This window comes from Saimiri boliviensis, chromosome 15, assembly GCF_048565385.1.
Source record: "Saimiri boliviensis isolate mSaiBol1 chromosome 15, mSaiBol1.pri, whole genome shotgun sequence".
Taxonomy (NCBI): Eukaryota; Metazoa; Chordata; class Mammalia; order Primates; family Cebidae; genus Saimiri; species Saimiri boliviensis.
The window spans coordinates 50,632,106-50,656,120 of NC_133463.1; the positions used below are offsets into that span (position 1 = coordinate 50,632,106).

General features: G+C 43.0%; 1 protein-coding gene and 1 non-coding gene across 2 annotated transcripts in view; both read right to left on the minus strand.

Moving 5' to 3' along the window:
- Positions 1-1,290: 1,290 nt before the first annotated feature.
- On the minus strand, positions 1,291-1,398 carry LOC120362407 (U6 spliceosomal RNA). Its single transcript, XR_005578319.2, has one exon. It is a non-coding gene; the product is annotated as a U6 spliceosomal RNA (small nuclear RNA).
- An 8,131-nt stretch (positions 1,399-9,529) lies between these two features.
- The window catches only part of LY96 (lymphocyte antigen 96), a 38,428-nt gene continuing 23,942 nt past the window's right edge, over positions 9,530-24,015 (minus strand). The window contains exons 4-5 of the mRNA XM_003940692.3: positions 18,035-18,087; positions 9,530-15,976 (exon numbers count right to left, since the gene is read on the minus strand). Of these exons, the coding sequence (XP_003940741.1) occupies positions 15,878-15,976; positions 18,035-18,087 (152 nt within the window). The 3' untranslated portion in view covers positions 9,530-15,877. The remainder of the gene's footprint in view (positions 15,977-18,034; positions 18,088-24,015) is intronic.

Here is a 24,015-nt window from a genome sequence, read left to right on the forward strand (position 1 = left end):
CAGATTCAAGCAATCCTCATGCCTCCGCCTCTTGAGTAGCTGGGATTACAGACACCTGCCACCATGCCCAGCTAATTTTTGTATTTTTAGTAGAGACAGGGTTTCACCATGTTGGTCAGGCTGGTCTCGAACTGCTGACCTCAGGTGATCTGCCCACCTCAGCCTCCCAAAGTGCTGGGATTGCAGGCGTGAGCCACCACACCCAGCCGTACCTGATTTATTTAATTGCATTCATTCATTATTAATTTATCAATACAATATTAATCTCTAGTGACTGCTAAAACGCATGGATATTCCATTAAATAGCAACTTAAAATACCATCCCTCTAGATTCTAAACAGAGAATATAACATTTAACTCCTTGCTTCCCAACTCTCATGGAAGGCTGAGGTTTGAGAAACAGCACTCATGTAGAATTGCATGAATGCCCTAATTCAAGTGTCTATTCCACGCCTCAGCAAGCAAGTTCCTGGGTGTGTTAGGCAAGTTTCCGCCTAACTTGGCCCTTTTCATTTGTTTGCTTGTTTTTACTTTTTGCATCTTTTTTCCTTTGGCCCTTATTTTTTGACTGAAATCAGCTGTGTCAAGCTCTTCATGCAGCTCAGGTGATGCTATCAGAAATGGTCATGTCAAATCTCAAAATGAGAAGTGTAAATAAAGACGTGTGAAAATGTTTATCACTTGAAAACTCACCAAAGAAATGTAAGCAACAGTGAGATGACTACTTTTGTTTACCGCATTAGCAGCAATTTCTTTTTAATTGATAATGAATACATTGCTAGGCAATCACAAGTGGTGGGGTCGGGCTGGACTGGAGTGTCAAGCATGACAGGGATAGCAAGAGGTCGGGACCTGATCTGTTCACTCATGAATTCAACAAATATGTATTAAGGTCCTACTGTGTACCAGACACCAAAATAGAGGGTAAAGAAATAATGGTGAGAAAAAAAAAAAAGAAAGAAAGAATGTCGAGCAAAAATATATACGATTCCTGCTCTTATGGAGATACAATCTTGTGAAGTAGATGGCTATTAATCAATAATTACACTAATTAATCTAAGCTGGGTGTTCTGCTCCAGGGACCACTAGGTGTCCTCATATCCATTCACTCTATCTACAATAACAGAGCTCAGGTACACAGCTAGGCAAAGGCAGCCAATATAAAGGCTACTTTTCTGAGCCTCCCTTACAGCTGAGTGTAGCCATGTGACCAAGTTCATTCATTCTTTCATTCTTTCTTTCCTTTTTCTCCCTTTGCTTTCTCTCCTTTCATTCCTTCCTTTCTTTCTCCTTCCTTCCTTCTGTTTCACAAATTTGTATGTCATCCTTGCACTAGGGCCATAGCTAATCTTCTCTGTATGGTTCCAATTTTAGTATATGTGCTACAGAAGCTAGCATGAGACCAAGTTCTGATCAGTAAAAGGTGAGTAAAAGTAATGAGTTCAATTCCTGGGTCATGCTCCTATAAGGAGTGGCTGTTTCCTCCCTTTTCTCTTTCTTCTTTCCACTGGCTGAAATGTGGATGTGGCAGAGCATCCTCCCAAAGCCTGCTAGGGAGCCCAATAAGGCAGAAGGATCCTGGGTTCCCAATATCAGAGCCTCAGACAAGTCCTGGGCTGCTTAGGCCCACAGCGGATTGTGACAAAAACTAAATGTCTGTCATATTAAAGTCATCAGGTGCCTCTGTTTCAGCATCAGACCTATGTCCTAACAGATGTCCTGAAAAGAAGAGAGTTCTAGGAGAAGGCACAGTGAAGGATCAGGGATAGGGTGAGCTTATCTGAAGAGTTGAGGCTAGAGCTCAGATTGATGGGTGGCTGTATTTAACTGGGCTAGAGTTTGCAGTGGGGTGGGGAGGAATGGCTTGGAGGAGGCTTATTTAAAGAACTAAACAAAGAGGCCTGGAAGGGTGGCTCACACCTGTGTTCCCCAGCACTTTGAGAGGCCGAGGTGGGCAAATCATCTGAGGTCAGGAGTTCAAGACCAGCCTGGCCAACATGGTGAAACCCCATCTCTACTAAATATGCAAAAATTATCTGGACATGGTAGCAGGTACCTGTAATCCCAGCTACTTGGAAGGCTGGAGCAGGAGAATCGTTTGAACCCAGGAGGTGAAGGCTATAGTGAGCCAAGATTGCGCTATTGCATTGCAGCCTGGGCGACAGGGCAAGACTCTGAAAAAAAAAATTAGCCGGGCGCGGTGGCTCAAGCCTGTAATCCCAGCACTTTGGGAGGCCGAGGCGGGTGGATCACGAGGTCAAGAGATCGAGACCATCCTGGTCAACATGGTGAAACCCCGTCTCTACTAAAGGTGCAAAAAATTAGTTGGGCATGGTGGCGTGTGCCTGTAATCCCAGCTACTCCGGAGGCTGAGGCAGGAGAATTGCCTGAACCCAGGAGGTGGAGGTTGCGGTGAGCCGAGATCGCGCCATTGCACTCCAGCCTGGGTAACAAGAGCGAAACTCCGTCTCAAAAAAAAAAAAAAAAAAAAAAAAAAATTAGAGGAATTGTAGTCTCAGAAAGGGCTAGCTGACCTGTCTCTTCCTGCATTTAGCAAGCCATAAAGATTCCTCTGGGAGTACACTCTCCATACCAGGGCAAGAAAATAGCCCTTATCACCAGAGACTGAGAATTGGGGGCTGCAATAGACCAAATAAACATACTTACCAAAGTAACCCTGGTCTTCTACATCTCCTTATACCTCCTAATGACTCCTAAAAATTTTACATTTAAAAAATGTAGTACATAGGCCAGGCATGGTGGCTTATGCCTGTAATCCCAGCATTTTGGGAGACCAAGGCAGGTGGATCACCTGAGGTCAGGAGTTCAAGACCAGCCTGGCCAACATGGCAAAACCCCATCTCTCCTAAAAATCAAAAAAATTAGCTGGTTGTGATGGCATGCGCCTACAGTCCCAGCTACTTGGGAGGTTGAAGCAGGAGAATCGCTTGAACCAAGGAGGCAGACGTTACAGTTACCTGAGATCGCACCACTGCACTACAGCCTGGGCAACAGAGCAAGACTCTGTCTCAAAAATAAATAAATAAATAAAAATTAATAAAAATATACTACAAATATAGTATTTTTTAAATATAGTACATTGCAGCAATGTTTGTAGCAGACAGCATGAACAAGCTGTAACTGCTTATCGCAATAAAGAGGATGCATGCCGTAAAGAAGGATATGCCACCCCAAATACGCCAGTTTGGTATATTGATTATTTTCTTTGTCCTGTCATTTCTTCTCAGATTTATTGTCCTTTGTCTAAAAAGTATAAAAGCATCTTGCTTTAGACACCCGTTCAGACTTCAATCTCTTGTGAATGTCTCCATGTACATGTAAAGCTAACAAAATGTGTATGCATTTCTCTTGTTAATCTGCCTCATGTCAGTTTGGTTTCTAGAACCAGCCAAAGAGCCTACATAGAGCTAAAGGGGAATTGGAGGTGATCTGACTCCTCTACAGTCACAAACATGTTGACTAAAAAGAAGACAGACGGAAAAGAACACATACAATGTACCTTTATTTATAAGGTTCAAAAACAAGCAAGAGCAGCCTGTATCAAACATATGTAAAACGTAACCTTCCGGCCAGGAGCAGCAGCTCACACCTATAATCCCAGCACTTTTATCGCAGGATCTCTGGGATGTCGAATTTTCTTGCTGGAAACCTCTGTGCCCAGGGTGCCTTTGCCCAGGTTTTTGCATGACTTCTTGTCCTGCGTTCAGGTATGCAGACAAGTGAAGGCTGAAGAAAAAGAGTTTTGTTTAGTGTTAGAACAGCTCAGAGGAGTGGGTAGCTCCTCTCTGCAGGCAGATCTTCCAGTGGAGTATTCAGCTCTTAGCAGAGAGGAGGCCCTGGAAAGGGTGGCTCCTCTCCACAGCCTAGTCATTCAGACGTCTCTGCAGGTCTCTGAAGCTCTCAGTAGAGAGGGTAGCTCCTCTCTGCCAGTTGGTCCTCTCTGCAGCTCTCAGTGGAGAGGGTACTCCACTCTGCAGCTGGTCTCTGCCTTCTTTGTGCTCTGGCTGTCCTCTGCCCCGCTCTGGCTGAGCCCAAGTCTTTCATGGACTTCAGAGGGGAGGAAGTGTGTGCCAGTTAGTCCATGGGTGGCCACATGCCGGCTGGGAGAGGCACCACAAGTTTCTACTCCAGTCAATGGGACTGGCAGCCCTGCTCCTAGCCTCCAGGCCCTCTCTGGCCTGAGGGCGGGGCCTTACTAGGGACTCCACCCCCTTCCACCCAGGACTCTGCCTCCTGCCGTTATTCATGGCCCTGGGGCTTGGCCCCAACCCTGCTCTGAGCTCTGAGATCAGAACAGATATTGGGAGTAGAGAGAGGCCAGGCAGTGGGAACAGACACCCTTGAGGCTGCAGAGACGAGGGTCCTTCCTGGGGTGCCTGAGGGTGCAGGCTGCAGAGACACCTGGGTCCTGTGCCTGGGAGGGCAGCAGCTGCACCCAGGGGTTCCGAATCCTCCAACTCAGAAGAGGCAGGGCTCCCGCTTGCCCCTGGCTCCTGCCTGCATCATGGAGCAGGAGGCCCAGGTCTGCAGCCTCAGGTCCTGCAGCTGCAGTAGCACCTGGGAGGAAGACCCTGCCTGTTCTCGGCTCCTCCAAGAGCATAGGAAGGCTCAGATCCACAGCTGCAGTCTGGGCCACTGTAGCCTGCTCTGTAGAGCAGGAGGCCTAGGTCTGCAACTGCGATTTGGGTGGCTGCAGTGGCGTAGAGAGCTCCGGTCCCAACTCAGAAAGGGGAGGGCTCCCACTGGCTCCATGGAGTGTGCAGCCCCAGCTGTGCTTTCCTGCTGCAGCAGGAATAACGGAAACAGCCACTGCCATCACTTTGGGAGGCCAAGGCGGGCAGATCCCTTGACATCAGGAGTTTGAGACCAGCCTGGCCAACATGGGGAAACCCTGTCTCTACTAAAAATACAAAAATTAGCTGGGCAAGGCAGTGCATATCTGTAATCCCAGCTACTGAGGAGGCTGTGATAGGAGAGCTTCTTGAACCCAGGAGGCAGAGGATGCAGTAAGCCAAAATCTCACCACTGCACTCCAGCCTGGGCAACCGAGCAAAACTCCATCTCAAAAATAATAATAATAATAATAACAACAACAACAACAACACCATTTTATGGTTTTCAAAGAAAGAAAAAAATGCTGCTAATTAAACCACGGCAAGCCATCAATTATGAGCACATCCCCAACTCAGATATGCTAAAATATGAAAAGAGAACTTCTCAGGCTTAGTAAAATTAGGTATATCATTTGGAGATTCATACACAGGTGGTAAAACTTTTTTTAAAATGCAAAAATATGGCTGGGCCCGGTGGCTTACTCTTGTAATTCCAGCACTTTGGGAAGCCAAGGCAGGCAGATCACGAGGTCAGGAGTTCGAGACCAGCCTGGCCAACACAGTGAAATCCCGTCTCTACTAAAAATACAAAAAAAGAAAAAATTAGCTGGGCGTAGTGACAGGTGCCCATAATCCCCACTACTCAGGAGGCTGAGGCAGGACAATGGCTTGAACCCAGAGGCAAAGATTGCAGTGAGCTGAAATAGCGCTACTGCACTCCAGCTTAGGCAACAGAGTGAGACTCCATCTCAAAAAAAAAAAAAAAAGAAAGAAAGAAAAAGAAAAGAAAAAAATGCAAAAATATTATCCTAGAAATCAGGATGGCCCTTTTCCGGTCATCGTGGTTAAAAAAAAAAAAAAAAGATAAAAAGATAAAAAAAGAAATCAGGATGGGGCGGCTTCTCGAAGCGAGGGCTGTATTGCCGTTGAGGAAGGGCAAACAGGAGGGGTGATGAAGGCCTCTAGAAAGGAACGCTGCATAATTTCTGACCTACAGAATAGCTTATGATGATTCCTTAAGCTGTGTGTACTAGTACTGCACACTTTTCTGCATCCTGCTATCAAAAGAAAAGAAGAGAGGAAGGAAGGAAAGAAGGAAGAAAGGAGAGAGGAAGGGAGGGAGGGGAGAGGAGGAGAGAGAAGGGAAGGGGAGGGAAGAAAGGGAAGATAGGGAGAGGGAGTAAGGAAACTTGACCCAGTGAGAATGGTCAAAATGATCAAATGATCAAAATGGGAAAATGCTTGAGACTGCAGAGGGAAAAACAGGTGCAAGGGAGCAAACCTGGAAGCTGGAAGACCGGTTAAGTGGCTGTGGCTTTAATCTAGGTGAATGGTCTGAACCTGACCTAGGTAGCAACATGAGATAGAAGAAAGGAGCAAATAAGGAAGATACTTGAGATTTGAAATAGCATGAGTTTGGATCTGATTTGATAATATTGATTGGTTGAATTATGGTTGCATTAATGTAAGTTTGATTATCATTACCATCTTCATAGAGTTTGTATATGGAGAGATTGCTATGTTACAGGCACTGGTGATTTACATGTATTGTATTGTTAATCTTCACAGCCACCTGAGATGGTAAGTATTAACTGTAGTTTAGAGATGTGGAAACTCTGAGCCAAGATCGCACCTCTGCACTCCAGCCTGGACAATAGAGCTAGTCACACAATTAGTGGCTGAGCCAGGATGCAAAGCCAGGTCAAAGAGTGTTCTATCAGCATTGCCATACTTTATTTACCAGTCCCCAGATATTGCACTCAGGTAGCAGGATAGCTTTTCTCTGTATCTCGTGCACAAGGATTGTATTACTGGGCATGATGCTTTACCCAACTTCCAAAGTAGGCAAGCAACTTGATCTGCTAAGATATTCTTCCTCCTGTGCCCTCATTCTGGTGGAAAAATGTTCCTGAACCCTCTGCCTCCACGCTCACCATAAGCTGTGGGGACAGGAGCACAGTGTGAGACACAGACTCTATCACACCTTCTTGGCTGTGCAAAGAAGTCAGACAATGTTTGAGTCTGTGCTATTGTGCCAGAAAGCTTATTAAGAAAGAAATGTCCCTCTAGTGCATGAAACTGGTTCCTCCCTGAATTCAGAACCAAATCTCTTCATTTAGAAAATCACTGCAACCTCTGCCTCCCGGGTTTAAGTGATTCTTGTGCATCACCCTCCCAAGTAGCTGGGACTACAAAATTAGCTGGGTATGGACTATGCATGCCACCATATACAGATAATTTTTTTATTTTTAGTAGAGACAGGATTCCACTATGTTGTCCAGGCTAGTCTCAAACCCGTGACCTCAGATGATCTACCCACCTCGACTTCTGAAAGTGCTGGGATTACAGGCGTGAGCTATCATGCCCGCATAGTTCTGGATGTCTTCCATTTACCCCTCCAGATGCTCTCTGCCCTTCTCCACCCTCCTCTGTACTCTGGGAAGCTGACCAGTGTACAATAGGTCAGCTGGCTCCCTTGTCTTCTGGTTCCATTGGGTCCAGCAATGGGGATCCCAGCAGGAGATCTGAGGGTGTAGCAGAGTGCAGTCCTTCCCTGCAGGATTACTTCCAGCTGGTCTGGTTACATAAAGGAGGTGGGGGGTGGTCTTCCCTTCTGTCTGACAGGCCCCCTGTCTCCTGGTCCCCCACTCTTGACCCTTTAGACCTAGAGCAATAATGTAGCCCCTCTGCCACTAGCCCTGAAGGACTACACTATTCTTTATGGTTTCTCTACACCTGCTCCACACCTCTGTAAACACTCCCTTTATTAAACTCTCTTTAAGCAATCCCAATATAAATGTGTCTTCTGTTTTCTTCAAGGACTCTGACTGACACAGTAATAATACCTTACAGCTAAAAGCTTTTACAGTGTCTTGTTAATGTATTCAGACTTGGATAACATTTTTTGGATTTTTTTAACAGTAGACCTAGAACTTTAAAATGTGTCAGGGTTTGATTCCTAAGTCTGTCTGCTGTTGAGTAGAACTGAACAGTGCCTTTGTTTTTGTCATTGGCATTTTTGTAACCTTTGTGCTTTTATTTTCATCTGTTGTTTCCCATATGGTTTTTATATTTATGACATGTTAAGGCATGAAACAGCTTTTTCCCATTGATTATTGCTTGTTCACTTTTTATCCTCTCTAATGTCTGGACTGGCAAGCCTGTGAATGCCCTGAAGACAGGGACCAAGTGTTTTTCTGTTTGTATCCTCTGCATCAAGCACAGGACAGGCATTTTGAATGAATGGAGAATATCATCTATTCTGGATTTCAGTTATTAGGGAGCAAAGATTATCAGGCAGTGCTCTGCCCACCTGGGCACTACCCAGTCATGCTCTGAAGCCCCAGCAGTGACTGACAGGAATTTTATACATTCTCACAGCTTAACCACAGAGCCTGTATAATGTGAGTCAAAACTTAGAGATGAACCAAAACCTACTTTCCATTTTGAAGTAAAGTTTCGTTCATAGAGAATAAGGGATTCATAGGAATGTAAAAGAAATCCTTGAACTTGACAACCCACTGACAAGACAGCTGAAATGTATGAGAAAGAAACCATTTTTCTTCTTTGCATTGAAAGTAGGTTAATGTGGTTAATTCATGAATGTTTAAGTGGGATAATTTGCTCAGGAAAAAAAATTGTTCGTCTTTGAATTTTTGAAGAAAAGAATGAAAAGGTGCCCTGAGTCCATCCTGTCCCTAGGTGGGACTTACTATGGCCAAGGGACTTATAGCCAATTAAACGTCCAGATAGGAATGGACGTGGGCAGGCATTCATTACCCCTTCAAAAAAATGTTATTATGGCCGGGTGCAGTGGCTCACGCCTATAATCCTAGCACTTTGGGAGCTGTGGCAGGTGGATCATCTGAGGTCAGGAGTTTGAGACCAGCCTGGCCAACATGGTGAAACTCTGTCTCTACTAGAAATACAAAAATTAGCTGGGCATGGTGGCCAGCACTTGTAATCCCAGCTACTCAGGAGGCTAAGGCAAGAGAATCACTTGAACCTAGGAGGTGGAGATTGCAGTGAGCCGAGATCATGCCACAGCACTCCAGCCTGGGTGACAGAGCAAGACTCAGTCTAAAAAAAAATGTTTTTACATAAAAAGCCAATAAACAGATAGCCAAAGGGAAGGTTACAAAACTGACTTATCCTTTAACTTCTATGCCTTGAGCTACAGTAATCTAGGGTTTCATTACAGACTTTTAGCAACTAGCTATACAAAATATACACATTGTTCTGAAACAAAAAGTTTTTAAATATATTTCTATCTTCGCAACTCATAACTGGGATTTTTGTGTCCAGGAGGCTTTGTCACCAAGTATCTTTATCCTGTCAGTAATTATCTTCCTTTAACTCTACAGGAATCAGAAAAGGTGCCACATAACAGCTCAGAGGGCAACATCCCTTGTTTTACTGGCTGTTTAGGCATCTTTGTACCCACCCTTGATTTGGAGGGTCTGACCTTGACTTAATTCTGTCCCTCAGAACTGGCCCTTACAATCTCACGTGCTCACCTCTTCCATGACATCCGCAGACCTAGAGGGAAGGTGCTTGTATAGTCTTAGCAGCAGGGCATTTGCAGTGAAAAACAAATTGGACCCAGTGTGATGCCAAATGAGGGAGATTCACATCTCTATTCTTCAGAATACCATGATGCTGGTTTCCTTGGAGGTAAAACAAGGAAAGATAAATAAAAATATTTTTGATAATCAAAAGAGTATTTGTGTGTCAGAATAAAAAATGGAACCTATTCCGTTAGAGCACCAACTAAAAATATGAAGAAAAATGATAATCTGGCACTCTTTACATGATCATATAATTCATGATTCAATCTGCAGTCAAAAACAAAAGTTGGGGCTGAAATCTAATAAAAAGTGTTACACTTCTTCTTTGAAACAATCTCTCTCTCTCTCTAGTTCTCCTTTTCTATTAAAGAAAAAAAGATTTTTTTTAGACACAGTCTCACTTTGTCGCCCAGGCTGGAGTGCGGTGGTGTGATCTTGGCTCACTGCAACCTCCAACTTCCAGGCTCAAATGATTTTCATTCCTCAACCTCCTGAGTAGCTGAGATTACAAGCATGCACCACCACACCTGGCTAATTTTTTATTTTTTAGTAGAGATGAGGTTTCTCTGTCTTGGCCAGGTTGATCAAACTCCTGGCCTCAAGTAATCCAACCATCTTGGCCTCCCAAAGTGCTGGGATTATAGGAATGAGCCACTGCACTCAACCTAAAGAGAAACTATAGTTAAGACCAATTTATGTACAAAATAAGTTTTAGGCTTATTATACTTAGCCTGATTATTCACATAGAGTGCAACAAGAATTAATTGGCCACATAAGCTCCTTTTAAGTTGGCTTTGCTGGAACTTTGCCTAAAAATATGTTATTCTAGTCAAAGTCCTGGTAAAATAACCAGTGTCTCCAATTGTCCTGTTTCAAAAGAAACAAATCTTGAGACATTGATCTCCATCTGTGGAGGTCTGTCCTGCAGACCATGACTCAGGGACCGATGAATGAAATACACTCGCACACCCAATACAGTGATTTGAGTGGGCTAGTGGTGGTCATCAGCTGCTCTCAGAGGGGAATTGCAGCTAATCAACCACTACTCCCTGTTCCTCCTTGCATTTATTCAGTATAGATTTAATAATAGAAGTTCTAAGTCAACACACTTGTGGATAATTAACACGGTTAAAAGAGTGGTTTTACAAATGATAAAAGGTTTTGGTTATCAGGCCCAGAACAAACACACACCATTTACAGGTAATCCCCCTTCAGTCCCTTTTGTCAATTTTTATCTTAATTTGTCCTAGTATTGCCCCAGGCAATGTAGCATTCTCATTGTAACCATTGTCTTTGGATTTTTCTTAAATTTTTCAATCTGGGGCAAATAGTGTTTTAAAGGCATTTGTTCTAGCTCCAATTTTCATTGTATTTATTTCATTTCTTAATAACCACCCAAGGCCGGGCGCGGTGGCTCAAGCCTGTAATCCCAGCACTTTGGGAGGCCGAGGTGGGTGGATCACAAGGTCGAGAGATCGAGACCATCCTGGTCAACATAGTGAAACCCCGTCTCTACTAAAAATACAAAAAACTAGCTGGGCGTGGTGGCGCGTGCCTGTAATCCCAGCTACTTAGGAGGCGGAGGCAGGAGAATTGCCCGAGCCCAGGAGGCGGAGGTTGCAGTGAGCTGAGATCGCGCCATTGCACTCCAGCCTGGGTAACGAGAGCGAAACTCCGTCTCAAAAAAAATAAAAAATAAAAAAATAACCATCCAAAAATTTCTATCACCCTTCTGTGGCAAGCTCTCCCTTTCTCCTTTCCCATTTTTGTTGTTGTTGTTGTTGTTGTTGTTGTTAATTACCCCTAATATTTTACTAAGCATCTATAAGACCCACAAGAGACAGCAAATTTGTTAAGTCTTCTCAAATAGTCATATGATTTTGCAAGAGTAATGTCACCCAGGGTGCCCATGTAAAAAGGGCTCCCTAAACCCCCAAATTTACCATGATGTAGGTAATAGCAATTTTCACTGGAAAATATATGGGTCATTATAAAGCCAGTCCCACATGGCTTGCATATGAAGCATGTCAACTGCTTCCTCTGGGGTGCTCCACTTGGCATTTTATAGGGAGAGTTGGGCAATCTCCGTCTCAGGATAAACATTAACAGTGGCCTTTATCTGGTCAGCTAGGCTGGCTGTTCCCTCAGGAATAACCTCCTGTGTATTTGGATCACATATATTCACCAGCAAGTGTTTAATAGTGAGCTGTGCTTCCTGCATCAACCCAAGCAAGCTCTTTCATTCTGTAGCGTTTAAAATTAAAGATTCCATCCCTAAAGTAGTTATTTTTACAATTTATTGTAGTAAAGGTTTATCAGGGAGATGATGATACCAATCTACAAAATGGAACAATCCCTTTACATAATACCTTGTAGTTTTTTGGGTTTTTTGTTTGCTTGTTTGGTTGGTTGGTTGGTTTTGTTTTTCTGTTGTGTTTTTGGTTTTGAGGCAGAATCTTGCTCTGCCACTCACACTGGAGTGCAGTGGCATAATTTCAGCTCACTGCAACCTCCACCTCCCAGGTGCAAGACATTCTCATGCCTCAGCATCCAGAGAAGCTGGGATTACAGGCACACACCACCACTCCCGGCTAATTTTTGTATTTTTGGTAGAGACGGGTTTCACCATGTTGGCCAGGCTGGTCCGGAACTCCTGATCTCAGGATCTCAGGTGATCCACCCACATTAGCCTCTCAAAGTGATGTGATTACAGACAGAAGCCACTGTGCCCAACTACTCTCTGGTTTTAACAGTTACTTCATTTTGCCCTTCCCCCACATTGACTGTCTTCTTGGTAACCACAAATCTCAGAGGTAACTTTGTTTCTCAGGCTTAGTTTTTCTCTTTATCCATTTAGTTTTATCTGCATAACTTGTCCTTTACTCTAGAGCAGTTCTTAAATAGCCGCTTAACTAAATAAAATAAAATAAAATTACCTTTTCTTTAGCAAAACACACATCCTTGTGTTTTTTTGTTTGTTTGTTTGTTTGGAGCAGAGATTTAAAGAGAAACAGCTCTTCATATAGAGAGAGAGGGGTCTCCAAGCAGAAAGGACCAGCAGACGGCATATACGCCAGATTTTACACAAAGAAGAGGAGAGATATGATGGTCACAGACAGGAAAGGAGGAAATTACAACAGGGAAGGTGAAGATCCTATTACTGACACCCCATCAGGTGATCAGAAACTGGGGGCAGTCCAGAAGCCTTAGGATAACACCACAGGTAGCCCCAGCCAGAAATCCTCAGTTGCTCCCAAACCTCTTCCAGCCCCATGCAACAGCTAAGTCCCCTGTGAAAGGAAGCTAGTTCAAACATGGCCAATATGCCCAGCAACCCATGAGTACTGGGTTGTATTCATGGGTTCTCCATGTTCTCTCCAGAAAGCCTGTCCTTTAGGTCTTATAAGGCTGGCATTCATGCTAATAGTTTTTAAATGGCCGAACGTGGTTTAAATGGAGGCTGAGAGCCTTGAAAAGAAAGGAGTTCATTCCTCTTCTCACCGTTTCAATGAATGTTGTACCTTGGTATCCCAGATGAGCCTCCAATATGAAGTGGCTACATTGTCTGGGGCATAAACCTGGGATTTGTCATCTCATGCCGGAAACTTAGGACATGTGTAAAACATGAGGAGTTTAGGAGTGGAGGTTTAATAGGTAGAAGAGAAGAGAAAGAGAAACAGCTCTCTCTATAGACAGAGAGGAGTCTCCAAACAGAAAAGATCCCCTCCTTTTGTTTTTATAAACTTCACCTAAAACACCTCTGTCACCCAGACTGGAGTGCAGTGGCACAATCTCGGTTCACTGCAACCTCAAGTGATTCTCATGCCTCGGGCCCCCAAGTAGCTGGAATTACAGGTGTGCGCCACCAGGCCCAGTTAATTTTTGTATTTTTAGTAGAGACTGGGTTTCACTATGTTGGCCAGGCTAGCCTTGAACTCTTGGCCTCGAACTCTTGGCCTCTAGTGATCCTCCTGCCTAGGTCTCCAAAAGTGCTAGGATTACAGGTGTGAGCCCCCAGCCTGGCCTATTTTAACTCTAAGTAATCCAAATTCCCAGTTTAAAAAGAAAAACAGGCTGGGTGTGGTGGCTCAGACCTGTAATTTCAGCACTTTGGGAGGCCAAGGCAGGAGGATCACTTGAGGCTGGGAGTTCAAGGCCAGCCTAGCCAACATGCTGAAACCTGTCTTTACTAAAAATACAAAAAAATTATCCAGGCATGGCAGTACATGCCTGTAATCCCAGCTACTCAGGAGGCTGAGACAAGAGAATTGCTTGAACCTGGGAAGCAGAGGTTGCAGTGAACTGAGATCGTGCCATTGCACTCTAGCCTGGGCAACAGAGTGAGACTTCATCTCAAAAAAAAAAAAAAAGCAAGAAAGAAAGAAAAAGAAGAAAAAAAAATTCAAGGTTACTTCATTAATATAATGTGACTTTAAGATTGGGTACTGGAGAGAATTTTGAGATTAAATTTACCAAATTAATTTCACCAAAGATTACCAAGGTCAGGTGAATTAAAAGGCATCTGAGGGCTGGGCGCGGTGGCTCATGCCTGTAATCCCAGCATTTTGGGAGGCCGAGGCAGGTGGATCACGAGGTCAAGAGATTGAGACCATCCTGGCCAACATGGTGAAACCCCGTCTCTACTAAAAATACAAAAAAATTAGCTGGGCATGGTGGCACGTGCCTGTAATCCCTCAGGAGGCTGAGGCAGGAGAATTGCCTGAACCCAGGAGGCGGAGGTTGTGGTGAGCTGAGATCCTGCCATTGCACTCCAGCCTGGGTAACAAGAGCGAAACTCTGTCTCAAAAAAAAAAAAAAAAAAAAAGGCATCTGAGCTAGCTTCTATTGATCTGCTAAGCCCTTACTTTTCTTTAAGCCAATTGCTTAGAGCTCTTTCATACAGTGAAATATATAGTGAAGTATCACTTCCACTTGTAACATATATAAACATATAGATATAACAGATGTTATGATAGAATATATTTGCTGGGAAGAAAAAAAGAAGATAAAACAGATGTGCAGACAAAAGGAGATCCAAAAGGTTTTTCATTTGCCTGTTGCAAAAATTCTTTCCCTTACTTTAGACTATTTTTTTTTTTTTTTAAGTTACAAGAGCCAGCAAAAATTGAAGAAAGGAGTTATCATCCCAGGCCTTCTCAAATGAGAGAATGACCTGAAGCAGCAGGGTACAGCTTCTGAGGTATCAATCTGAATAATTCTAAAAATAAACAGATATTAGAATTTAAAAATTAAAAACTTCTTGCATTAAGAGTAACTCAATATTTTTAACAAAATCTTTTTCTAACCAATGTTTTAGTTTCGTATGTGTGTATTTTTAACATCAAAGTCCAATTTTTAGAAAAACTCTTATAATTTCCTTTAATTACAGACAATTAATCAAATAACATTTTCTTTTTTCTTTCTTTCTCTCTTTTTTTTTTTTTTTTTGAGACAGAATCTCATTGTGTCTCCCAGGCTGAAGTGCAGGGGTGTGATCTCAGCTCACTGCAACTTCCACCTCCCAGTTCAAGCGATTCTCCTGCCTCAGCCTCCTGAGTAGCTGGGACTACAGTCACACACCACCACAGTGGGCTGATTTTTGTATTTTTAGCAGAGACCAGGTTTTACCATGTTGGCCGGGCTGGTCTTGCACTCCCAACCTCAGGTGATCTGCCCACCTTGGCCACCCAAAGTGCTGGGATTACAGGCATGAGCCACCATGGCTGGCTATCACATAATATTTTTAAAAATTCCTTTTTTACTAACCTTATTGCAACCTACATCATTTGTTTACAAGTACTTATTCCATTACATTTACCTAATTATTTTGTTTTAGTAGTTTACCTAGCTTATTTGTGAAAACTGTGATAGTCATCATTTAAAGTTATTTCCCTGTCAATCATTTTTGTAGCCTCTGAATTTCAAGTATTTGCCTAAGTAAAAAACTTAAGATTAAATATATCTCTATATTTAATAGAGAAGGGGAAAGCTCCTTATAAAACCATCAGATCTCATGAGAACTCACTCACTATCACAAAAACAGCGTGCAGGTAACCACCCCCATGATTCAATTACCTCCTTCTGGGCACCCCCACCCCCCCATGACACATGGGGAGTATGGGAACTGCAATTCAAGATAAGATTTGGGTGGGGACACAGCCAAACCATCTCAATTACTTACCCTATCTTGCCCATTGCTTCCTATGGAAAACATAATAAACATGCTTGCCCACATTTTTCCCCTCCCTCCATTTCTTCACAAACCGTGGTGCCTCCCTGGGTGGCTTTGCATGGTGCACTGTGGCTCCTGTTTCTAGAGATCTGTAAGGATAAGCATCCTCCGTCATGACAGTCATTTCTGTGTCTTTCTATCTTACCATATCTGATTAAAACAAATCCTGGGTACCCTTAAAATAATAAAAATATCTTTAAAATTTTTTTAATACTCAATTTATTCTAATTTGAATTAGGGTGGTGTATGATGACAAACTCCAAGCAAAACAGCATTTCTTCAGGACTCCCAGAAATAGCTTCAGCAATACATTTGTATCGTCCCTAAAATGAAGTATAAGAAATACAAGTAATACAAAATATTAGATGCTACTATTTCAGAGGCTTTTGTAAGAACGTTCTCTTACTAGCAGAAAGCAATTTAAATTGGATTGATTTTATTAGTTTTCCAATGAAATAAAATTTTCCAAGTCTGAATTCAATGAGCATAGAGCCCATTTATTTCCCAATTATTTATGTTATTTATGATTTTTAAAAACTAACCTAAGAGGTTTTAAAACATTAGATATTAGTTTGTAACAAAATAATGAAAGAATATGCATTATTAAAGTTTATTTTCAAATGGTCACCAAAAGTAAAATGCATAAAATTTCATTACTAGATATGTCATGCAAATATCTAAAATCACAATGGTAATATTCATTGAGGCAGCAACTATTTTCATGAAGGCATGGATGTCCAGACTAAGTTCCCAAGAAAAATCTTGAATAAAATAAGTCTATAATTTATGTAATTTGTATTCTCCTAAACAAGGCTCACGTTATATTTAGTGTATTTCACGAGCAGTTACAGAGATTTACTGGTTTATACACAGTGGTCATCCAGTGTTTCATCTGAAGACTGTTCAACAGATTAATAATGAGCACTTGCATTCAAATTACTTTTAGAGGGAAAAAAATGAAGGGAAAAAAGTGCTATCATTTGTGCAATTTTTCCATATTCTACAGAAAAAAGAAATGCCAAAAAACTTAATACTAAGGCCAGTCGAGGTGGCTGACACCTATAATCCCAGCACTTTGGGAGGCCTAGGTGTGGTAGGCCAGGTTTCACTAACAACTGTTTCAGTACTAACGGAGTAGTTAAGTTAAATATTAAAAGCCAGTGGCCTCATACAAAGGATGGGATGTAACAAAAGTCCATCAGGAGTTTTTCTCATGCCTTTCCTGGGCCTTAAAGCATGACAAAATAAAGGAATTCTTAATAGGACCCATTTAGAATTAATCAAGTTTTATTGTGGGTCTGAAGAAAGCCCCCAGGCCTTTACAAACAAGTGTATTGAGGGTCTGAAGGAACTCCTCAAATCTCCAGGATTCAGCAGGACACAAGGTAAAGGTAATCACCCCAGCACCCGGATCTATTTAAGTAAATTTACTGTGGCTCCAGAGGAAGGTCTTAGTTAATAGATTAAAATAAGTTAATCACTTATGTCCTTAGAATGTACATAAGCTCTGAAAACTGTCATTTTGAGTTGGTCTGCTGATAATTTCCAGACCTTCACCCTGTAACCGGTTACAGAAATAAAAGCTCTCTTCCTTCCCAGTTCATCTGCATCTCGTTATTGGGCTGCAAGAAATAGCAGTTTGGTCCAGGAACAAAGGTGGGTGGATCACTTGAGGCCAGGAGTTTGAGACCAGCCTGGACAACGGTGAAACCCCATCTCTACTAAAAATTTAAAAAATCAGCCGGGCATGGTGGCATGCGCCAGTAATTCCAGCTACTCAGGTGACTGAGGCACAGAATCAGTGGCATTTGGAAGGCGGAAGTTACAGGGAGCTCAGAACACACTTCACTCTAGCCTGGGCAAGAGAGCAAGATTCTGTCAAAAAAAAAAAAAAAAAAAAAAAAAAAAACAGCAAATCCTAAATAAAAGTGAAGGAAAAAGTCTTGAACATCTGAATCTTGAATTGCTATTCAAAAAATTCTCAGCTGGGCACAGTTGCCCATGCCTGTAATCCCAGCACTTTGGAAGGCTAAGCAGGGTGAATCACTTGAGTTCAGGAGTTCAAGACCAGCCTGGGGAACACGTTGAAACCCCATCTCTTCCAAAAATACAAAAAATTAGCTATCATCATGGCATGCACCTGTAGTCCCAGCTACTTAGGAGGTTGAAGCAGGAAGATTGCTTGGGTGGGGGTTGGGCAGTGGAGGTTGCAGTGAGTGGAGATCATGCCACTGCACTCCAGCCTGAGTGAGAGACTGAGATCCCCATTTCAAAAAAAAAAATAAATAATAAGAAGAAGTTGTGAACTGCTTGTTTCAAATACTTAACATGTCTATTACTGCTAAAGGTTAGGAAATTACAAAATAAATCTGGAACAATACCTTAGAAAATTTTATTCCCTTGAATGAGAATGGTACTGTGATATTCAAAGTCTCTGCAAACAAAATATAAAATACAAGTCATCGTTAGGGGATTTTTTTCTTGGTAGCATAGAGTATACCTTTATGGCATACACTAACTACTGACAGATGCAGTCCCAAGCAAAACTGTAAAAAAATAATAAAACTGGGCCGGGCGCGGTGGCTCAAGCCTGTAATCCCAGCACTTTGGGAGGCCGAGGCGGGTGGATCACAAGGTCAAGACATCGAGACCATCCTGGTCAACATGGTGAAACCCCGTCTCTACTAAAAATACAAAAAAAATTAGCTGGGCATGGTGGCGCGTGCCTGTAATCCCAGCTACTCAGGAGGCTGAGGCAGGAGAATTGCCTGAACCCAGGAGGCGGAGGTTGCGGTGAGCCGAGATCGCGCCATTGCACTCCAGCCTGGGTAACAAGAGCGAAACTCCGTCTCAAATAATAATAATAATAATAATAATAATAATAATAATAATAAACCTTTTATACCCTGGCTACCATTCTCCTGTGGCTTCCTTTCCCCACCTCTAGAACCTCTCTCTATCTCTGCCCCTATCTTATCCCTTAGGGGACACAAACTATTAAGGTCTACTAGTCTTAATGATGAATAAACGATGAAAAGCTAGGGCTAATATGCTTCAGACCAAGTTACACATGTGCATTTTAAACCAGTTTTCAGACCGATCATAGTGGCTCACACTTGTAATCCCAGCACTTTGGGAGGCCGAGGTGGGTGGATCCCGAGGTCAGGAAATCGAGACCATCCTGGCCAACATGGTGAAACCCCGTTTCTACTAAAAATACAAAAATTGGCTGGGTGTGGTGGCGTGCATCTGTGATCCCAGCTACTGAGGAGGCTGAGGCAGGAGAATCGCTTGAACCCAGGAGGCAGAGTTTGCAGTGAGCCGAGATCATGCCACTGCACTTCAGCCTGGCAACAGAGCAAGACTCCACCTCAAAAAAAAAAAAAAACAACTAATTTTCAGAGAGACTGATACACATTAGGCTAGGTATAAAAGAGAAGAATCTTCCCAAAGACAGATGAGATATTTCGGAGGCAGCCAGAATACTGAATCTACTCCCAATTACACCACAGAAGCTCAAGTTAGCTTCTGTTTAAATGCATAGCGATGGACCTGGCCCCACACAAGCCATAGAGTACAGAGTCAAAAGGGCAGGAAAAACCACACCCTACTGTTCTAGTCAGAACAAAAAAGTGAATGTGGTGGGATAAAGATAGAAATACATGTTTTGAATCTCAAACAAGAGAAATAGTGACCAAAAATATTTTTAGTCTAAGTAGTTAAATCTAAAACTTTTTTTTTTTCTTTTTTTTTTTTTGAGACAGTCTCAAGCAATTCTCCTGTCTCAGCCTCCCGAGTAGCTGGGACTACAGGCACCCACCACCACACCCAGCTAATTATTTTTATTTTTAGTAGAGACGGGGTTTCACTATGTTGACCATGATGGTCTCGATCTCTAGACCTTTTGATCCGCCCACCTCGGCCTCCCAAAGTTCTGGGATTACAGGTGTGAGCCACTGTGCCCGGCCAAATCTAAAACTATATTGTTCTTAGAAGTAAATAGATTATGTCTGCATGTATGCTTCTAGTCTCACAAATAAGCATTTATTTATTTACTTCTGGGTGTATCCTTTTCTGTTGTTTTGTTTTTTTCTTTCCTTTTTGCTCTTTCTTTAGAGCAAATCAAGAGTGTATCTTTTTTTTTTTTTTTTCTTTGAGATGGAGGCTCACTCTGTCACCCAGGCTGGAGTGCAATGGCACAATCTTAGCTCACTGCAACCTCTGCCTCCAGGGTTCAAGTGATTCTCCTGCCTCAGCCTTCTCAGTAGCTGGGATTTCAGGTGCCAACCACCACTCCTGGCTGATTTTTGTATTTTTACTAGAGACAGGGTTTACTCCCACCTGGCCGGGTGTATTCTTACTAAAGGAGTTGATAGCCGAGGTGTTTCTTGAGCTCAGTAAAGTGATTAGTCTTCATAATTGTATGATCTTTCATTCAAGGCCAATTCAATTCACAATTTAACAATTCAACAAATACTTTTGAAAGCCTACTACCCACCAGGGACTGGGAAGACAATGGTAGTGCAACTCTGTCCCTTATCTCAAAGAGATAAAGTCTATTGGAGATGCAGATATGCAAAGAAATCATTCCAGTTGTGAGCTGTGGCTCACACCTGTAATCACAACACTTTGGAAGGCCAAGGAGGGCAGATCCCTTGAGCCAAGAAGTTCAAGACCAGCCTGGGCAAAACAGTGGAGCCTTGTCTGTGCAAAATACACATATATATGATGAGTGTGGTGGCATGTTCCTGTAATCCCAGCTACTCGAGAGGCTGAGGTGGGAGAATCACTTGAGTCCAGTAGGTAGAGGCTACAGTGAGCTATGTTTGTACCACTGCACTCCAGCCTGGGCGACAGGAGACTTTGTCTCAAAATTAATTAATTAATTAATTAATTAAATTTAAATTTAAATTTAAATTAAAAATAAAAACAGCCCCCCAAAATAAGAAGAAACCATTCCAAATACAATACGCAATGGGAAAGATATGGTAAGAATAAAGATAACATTTTTAGGCAGGGCACAATAGCTGTAATCCCAGCACTTTAGGAGGCCAAGGCAGATGGATCACCTGAGGTCTAGAGTTTGAGACAGCCTGACCAACACGGAGAAACCCCATCTCTACTAAAAATACAAACTTAGCCAGGCATGGCGGCTCAAGCCTGTAATCCCAGCTACTGGGAAGCTGAGGCAGAGAATCGCTTGAACCCGGCAGGTGGAGGTTGCGGTGAGCCAAGATCGTGCCATTGCACTCCAGCCTAGGCAACAAGAGTGAAACTCTGTCTCAAAAAAACAAAAGAAAACAAAAAGATAACATCTTTGTAAGAGTGATGGTTCTGCGGCCAGAACTGCTTGTGTTAGAATCCCCGCTCCTCTACTTGGTCACTTAATTTTCCTATGCCTCAGTAAAATGGAGATGGATGATAACACCTACTTCATAGGATTATTACAAGGGCTATACCAGTTAATATAAGTTAAGTGCTATGAACAATGCCTGGGACATAGCGCTTATCAAATATTATTACCATTAACTGTTACTTATAACCTTTAATATTATTCCTTCTCCTTTCTAAACCCTCCTTCCAATGGCAACTTGTGAATATTAATGTATGAATATATTAGTCATATATTTATACATTATATAATAATAATAAGCGCTATCTTATTTAGTTGCTGGTTTCTTTGACAGTTTTTATCACAAATTGAATCATACTTCATTTTTCTCCTTGTCCTTATCTTATTACTTCATTAGGATCTTGTTTTCTCTACTAGTCTATAATCTCCATGAGGACAGGGGTTTTGCTTTGGACATTTTTGAATGTGGCTCCTAGTACCTAGTTCTCAGTACCCAGCTGCTTCAGGACCAACTATTAGGTTGGTATAAAAGTAATTGCAGTTTTTGTCATTGAAAGTAATGCAATACATCATTACATCATTAAACATATAATTTGCAAGGCCCAGCACAAAATGAAGATGTGAGGCTCCTTGTTCAAAAGGTGGGGATAATCACTGGAACATAAAACATTTTTCTTTTTCTTTTTTTTTTTTTTGAGATGGAGTTTTGCTCTGGTCGCCCAGGCTGGAGTGCAGTGGCGTGATCTCGGCTCACTGCAACCTCTGCCTCCTGGGTTCATGTGATTCTCCTGCCTCAGCCTCCAGAGTAGCTGGGACTACAGGCATGAGCCACCATATTGGCTAATTTTTTTTTTGCATATTTAGTAGAGACGGGGTTTCACCATGCTGGTCAGGCTGATCTTGAACTCCCAACCTCAGGTGATCCACCTGCCTCGGCCTCCCAAAGTGTTGGGTTTACAGGCATGAGCCACTGCTCCTGGCAAACTTTTTCTTTTCTTCAACGTGTTTCTAACTTGCCATAATGTTTTTGCTGCAATTCAATATCATTTGTAATAAAGAGAACACTTAAAACTATTAGTATGAATTTCACTGTTCATCTTTTTATAATACAATGCCAGTTTTAAATGCCAATATCAACGCATTTAACTTCAAGGTAGAATCACTGAGATTACACAATTTGTATGTCCTCGCTCATCTCCAGAGGGTGCCTTGAGCTGGCCAGAGGAAACTCATATAAGCTAGAGGCAGGAAATTTGAACTGAGAGAGAGAAGGTCCCCAAGGCATGGAACAGCCTGAGGGAACGCTTCCTCAACAAGGAGCACAGGTGAGTCTAGAAACACCCAGGGGCTCCTCCACGACTGCGGGCTCCTGGGTAAGCTTGGGCCTGACAGCTGCCTGTCAGAAACTGCTTCCTTCCACAAACTGCCAGATGCCCCATGCTCCAGTGAGCGGCAGGAAGTCCAAGCAAGTACCTTTCCTTCCCACAAGCCTGATGTTCAACAATGACTTTCAACATACTGCAAGCTCCGTGCAATACCACCACATACTACCTGTTTGGGGGTGGGGCAGGGGATGGTGTGCCCAACTAGTCACCTGCTGAACAGGGCTGTGGTGCTGCCAACTCAGGTAGGGCAGCCACTATCACACTCATCCAAGATACTATAGGTACCCACGCTGGATCCTGACCCTCCCTGTAGCCAGGATTTTACCAGGAGTCGAGGGTAACAGGTGGCACTGGACAGAGGAGGGACGGGGATCCCAGGGTGTCAGCAGGGAAGTGGGCAGTGGGAACCAAGAACCAGTCCAGGGAAGGTGGGTTCATATCCCATCATCTCATTAGATTTCACTTACAAAACATAAACTTGAAGATAAAACCATTAAGAATTTCAAGATTATAATCACAGGACATTAAACTCCAACACAGGGCCCTTCTGTATATGGGGCGCTGGGCCCTGGTCATGAAGCCAACTCTGTCAACTTTGTGGAAGGGAGGAAGGAAGATGGATGAGACTTGAGGGTTTGATAAAGAAATTAAGAACAACTCCTAGATTTCTCCTTAGGAAGACTGTCCTAACACAGCAGGTCAGGTGGGTGGAAGGAGTTCTAACCTCTTCTGTTGGATAGACCTCTTTTTCAATTGCTTTGTCTTTTTTTTTTTTTTTTTTTTTGAGATGTAGTCTCACTCTGATGCCCAGGCTAGAGTGCAGTGGTAGGATCTTGGCTCACTGCAACCTCTGCTTCCGGAGTTCAAGCAATTCTCCTGCCTCAGCCTCCTGGGTAGCTAGGATTGCAAGCATGTGCCACCTCGCCCAGCTACTTTTGTATTTTCAGTAGAGATGGGATTTCACTATGTTGGTCTGGAACTCCTGACCTCAAGTGATCCGCCCACCTCGGCCTCCCAAAGTGCTGAGATTACAGGCGTGAGCCATGGCGCCCAGCCAGAAAGCTCATGTCTTGGTCAGACCTTCCATTCTTTTCTTAGGAAGTTAGCTTAAAGCTTTGTCCACATTGAAGAAGGCGAGAAGGAACTGAGGCAGGGCAAGGGAGAACAGAACCCCTTCTTAGGCCCTCCTTTCCTCTTCCCGGAAGGTATTTATGCAGCTCACTCATGGTCCATTCTGGTGTTCCTGGCAAGTAGGCAGGGGCAGGATCCCAGCCTCAGACGGTGTTGTACGTTGAATTATGTCTCCCCAAAAGATATGTTGAAGCCCTAACCTCCAGTGCCTGTGAACAGGACCTTATTTGGAAACAGGGTCTTTGCAGACAATCAAGTTAAAAGAGGTTGTTAGGGTGGGCCCTAGTCCAATATGAAAGCGTCCTTATTAAGAAAGAGAAACTTGGACACTGAGATAGACACATGTAAGAGGGAAGACCACAGTGAAGGGACCCAGGAAGAAGATGGCCATCTATAAGGCAAAACATGCTTTAGGCCACCAGAAGCTAGGAGGGAGGCCTGGAACAGATCCAGCCCCAGCTCCTGCAGAGGGAGCATGGCTTCATCATCTTGG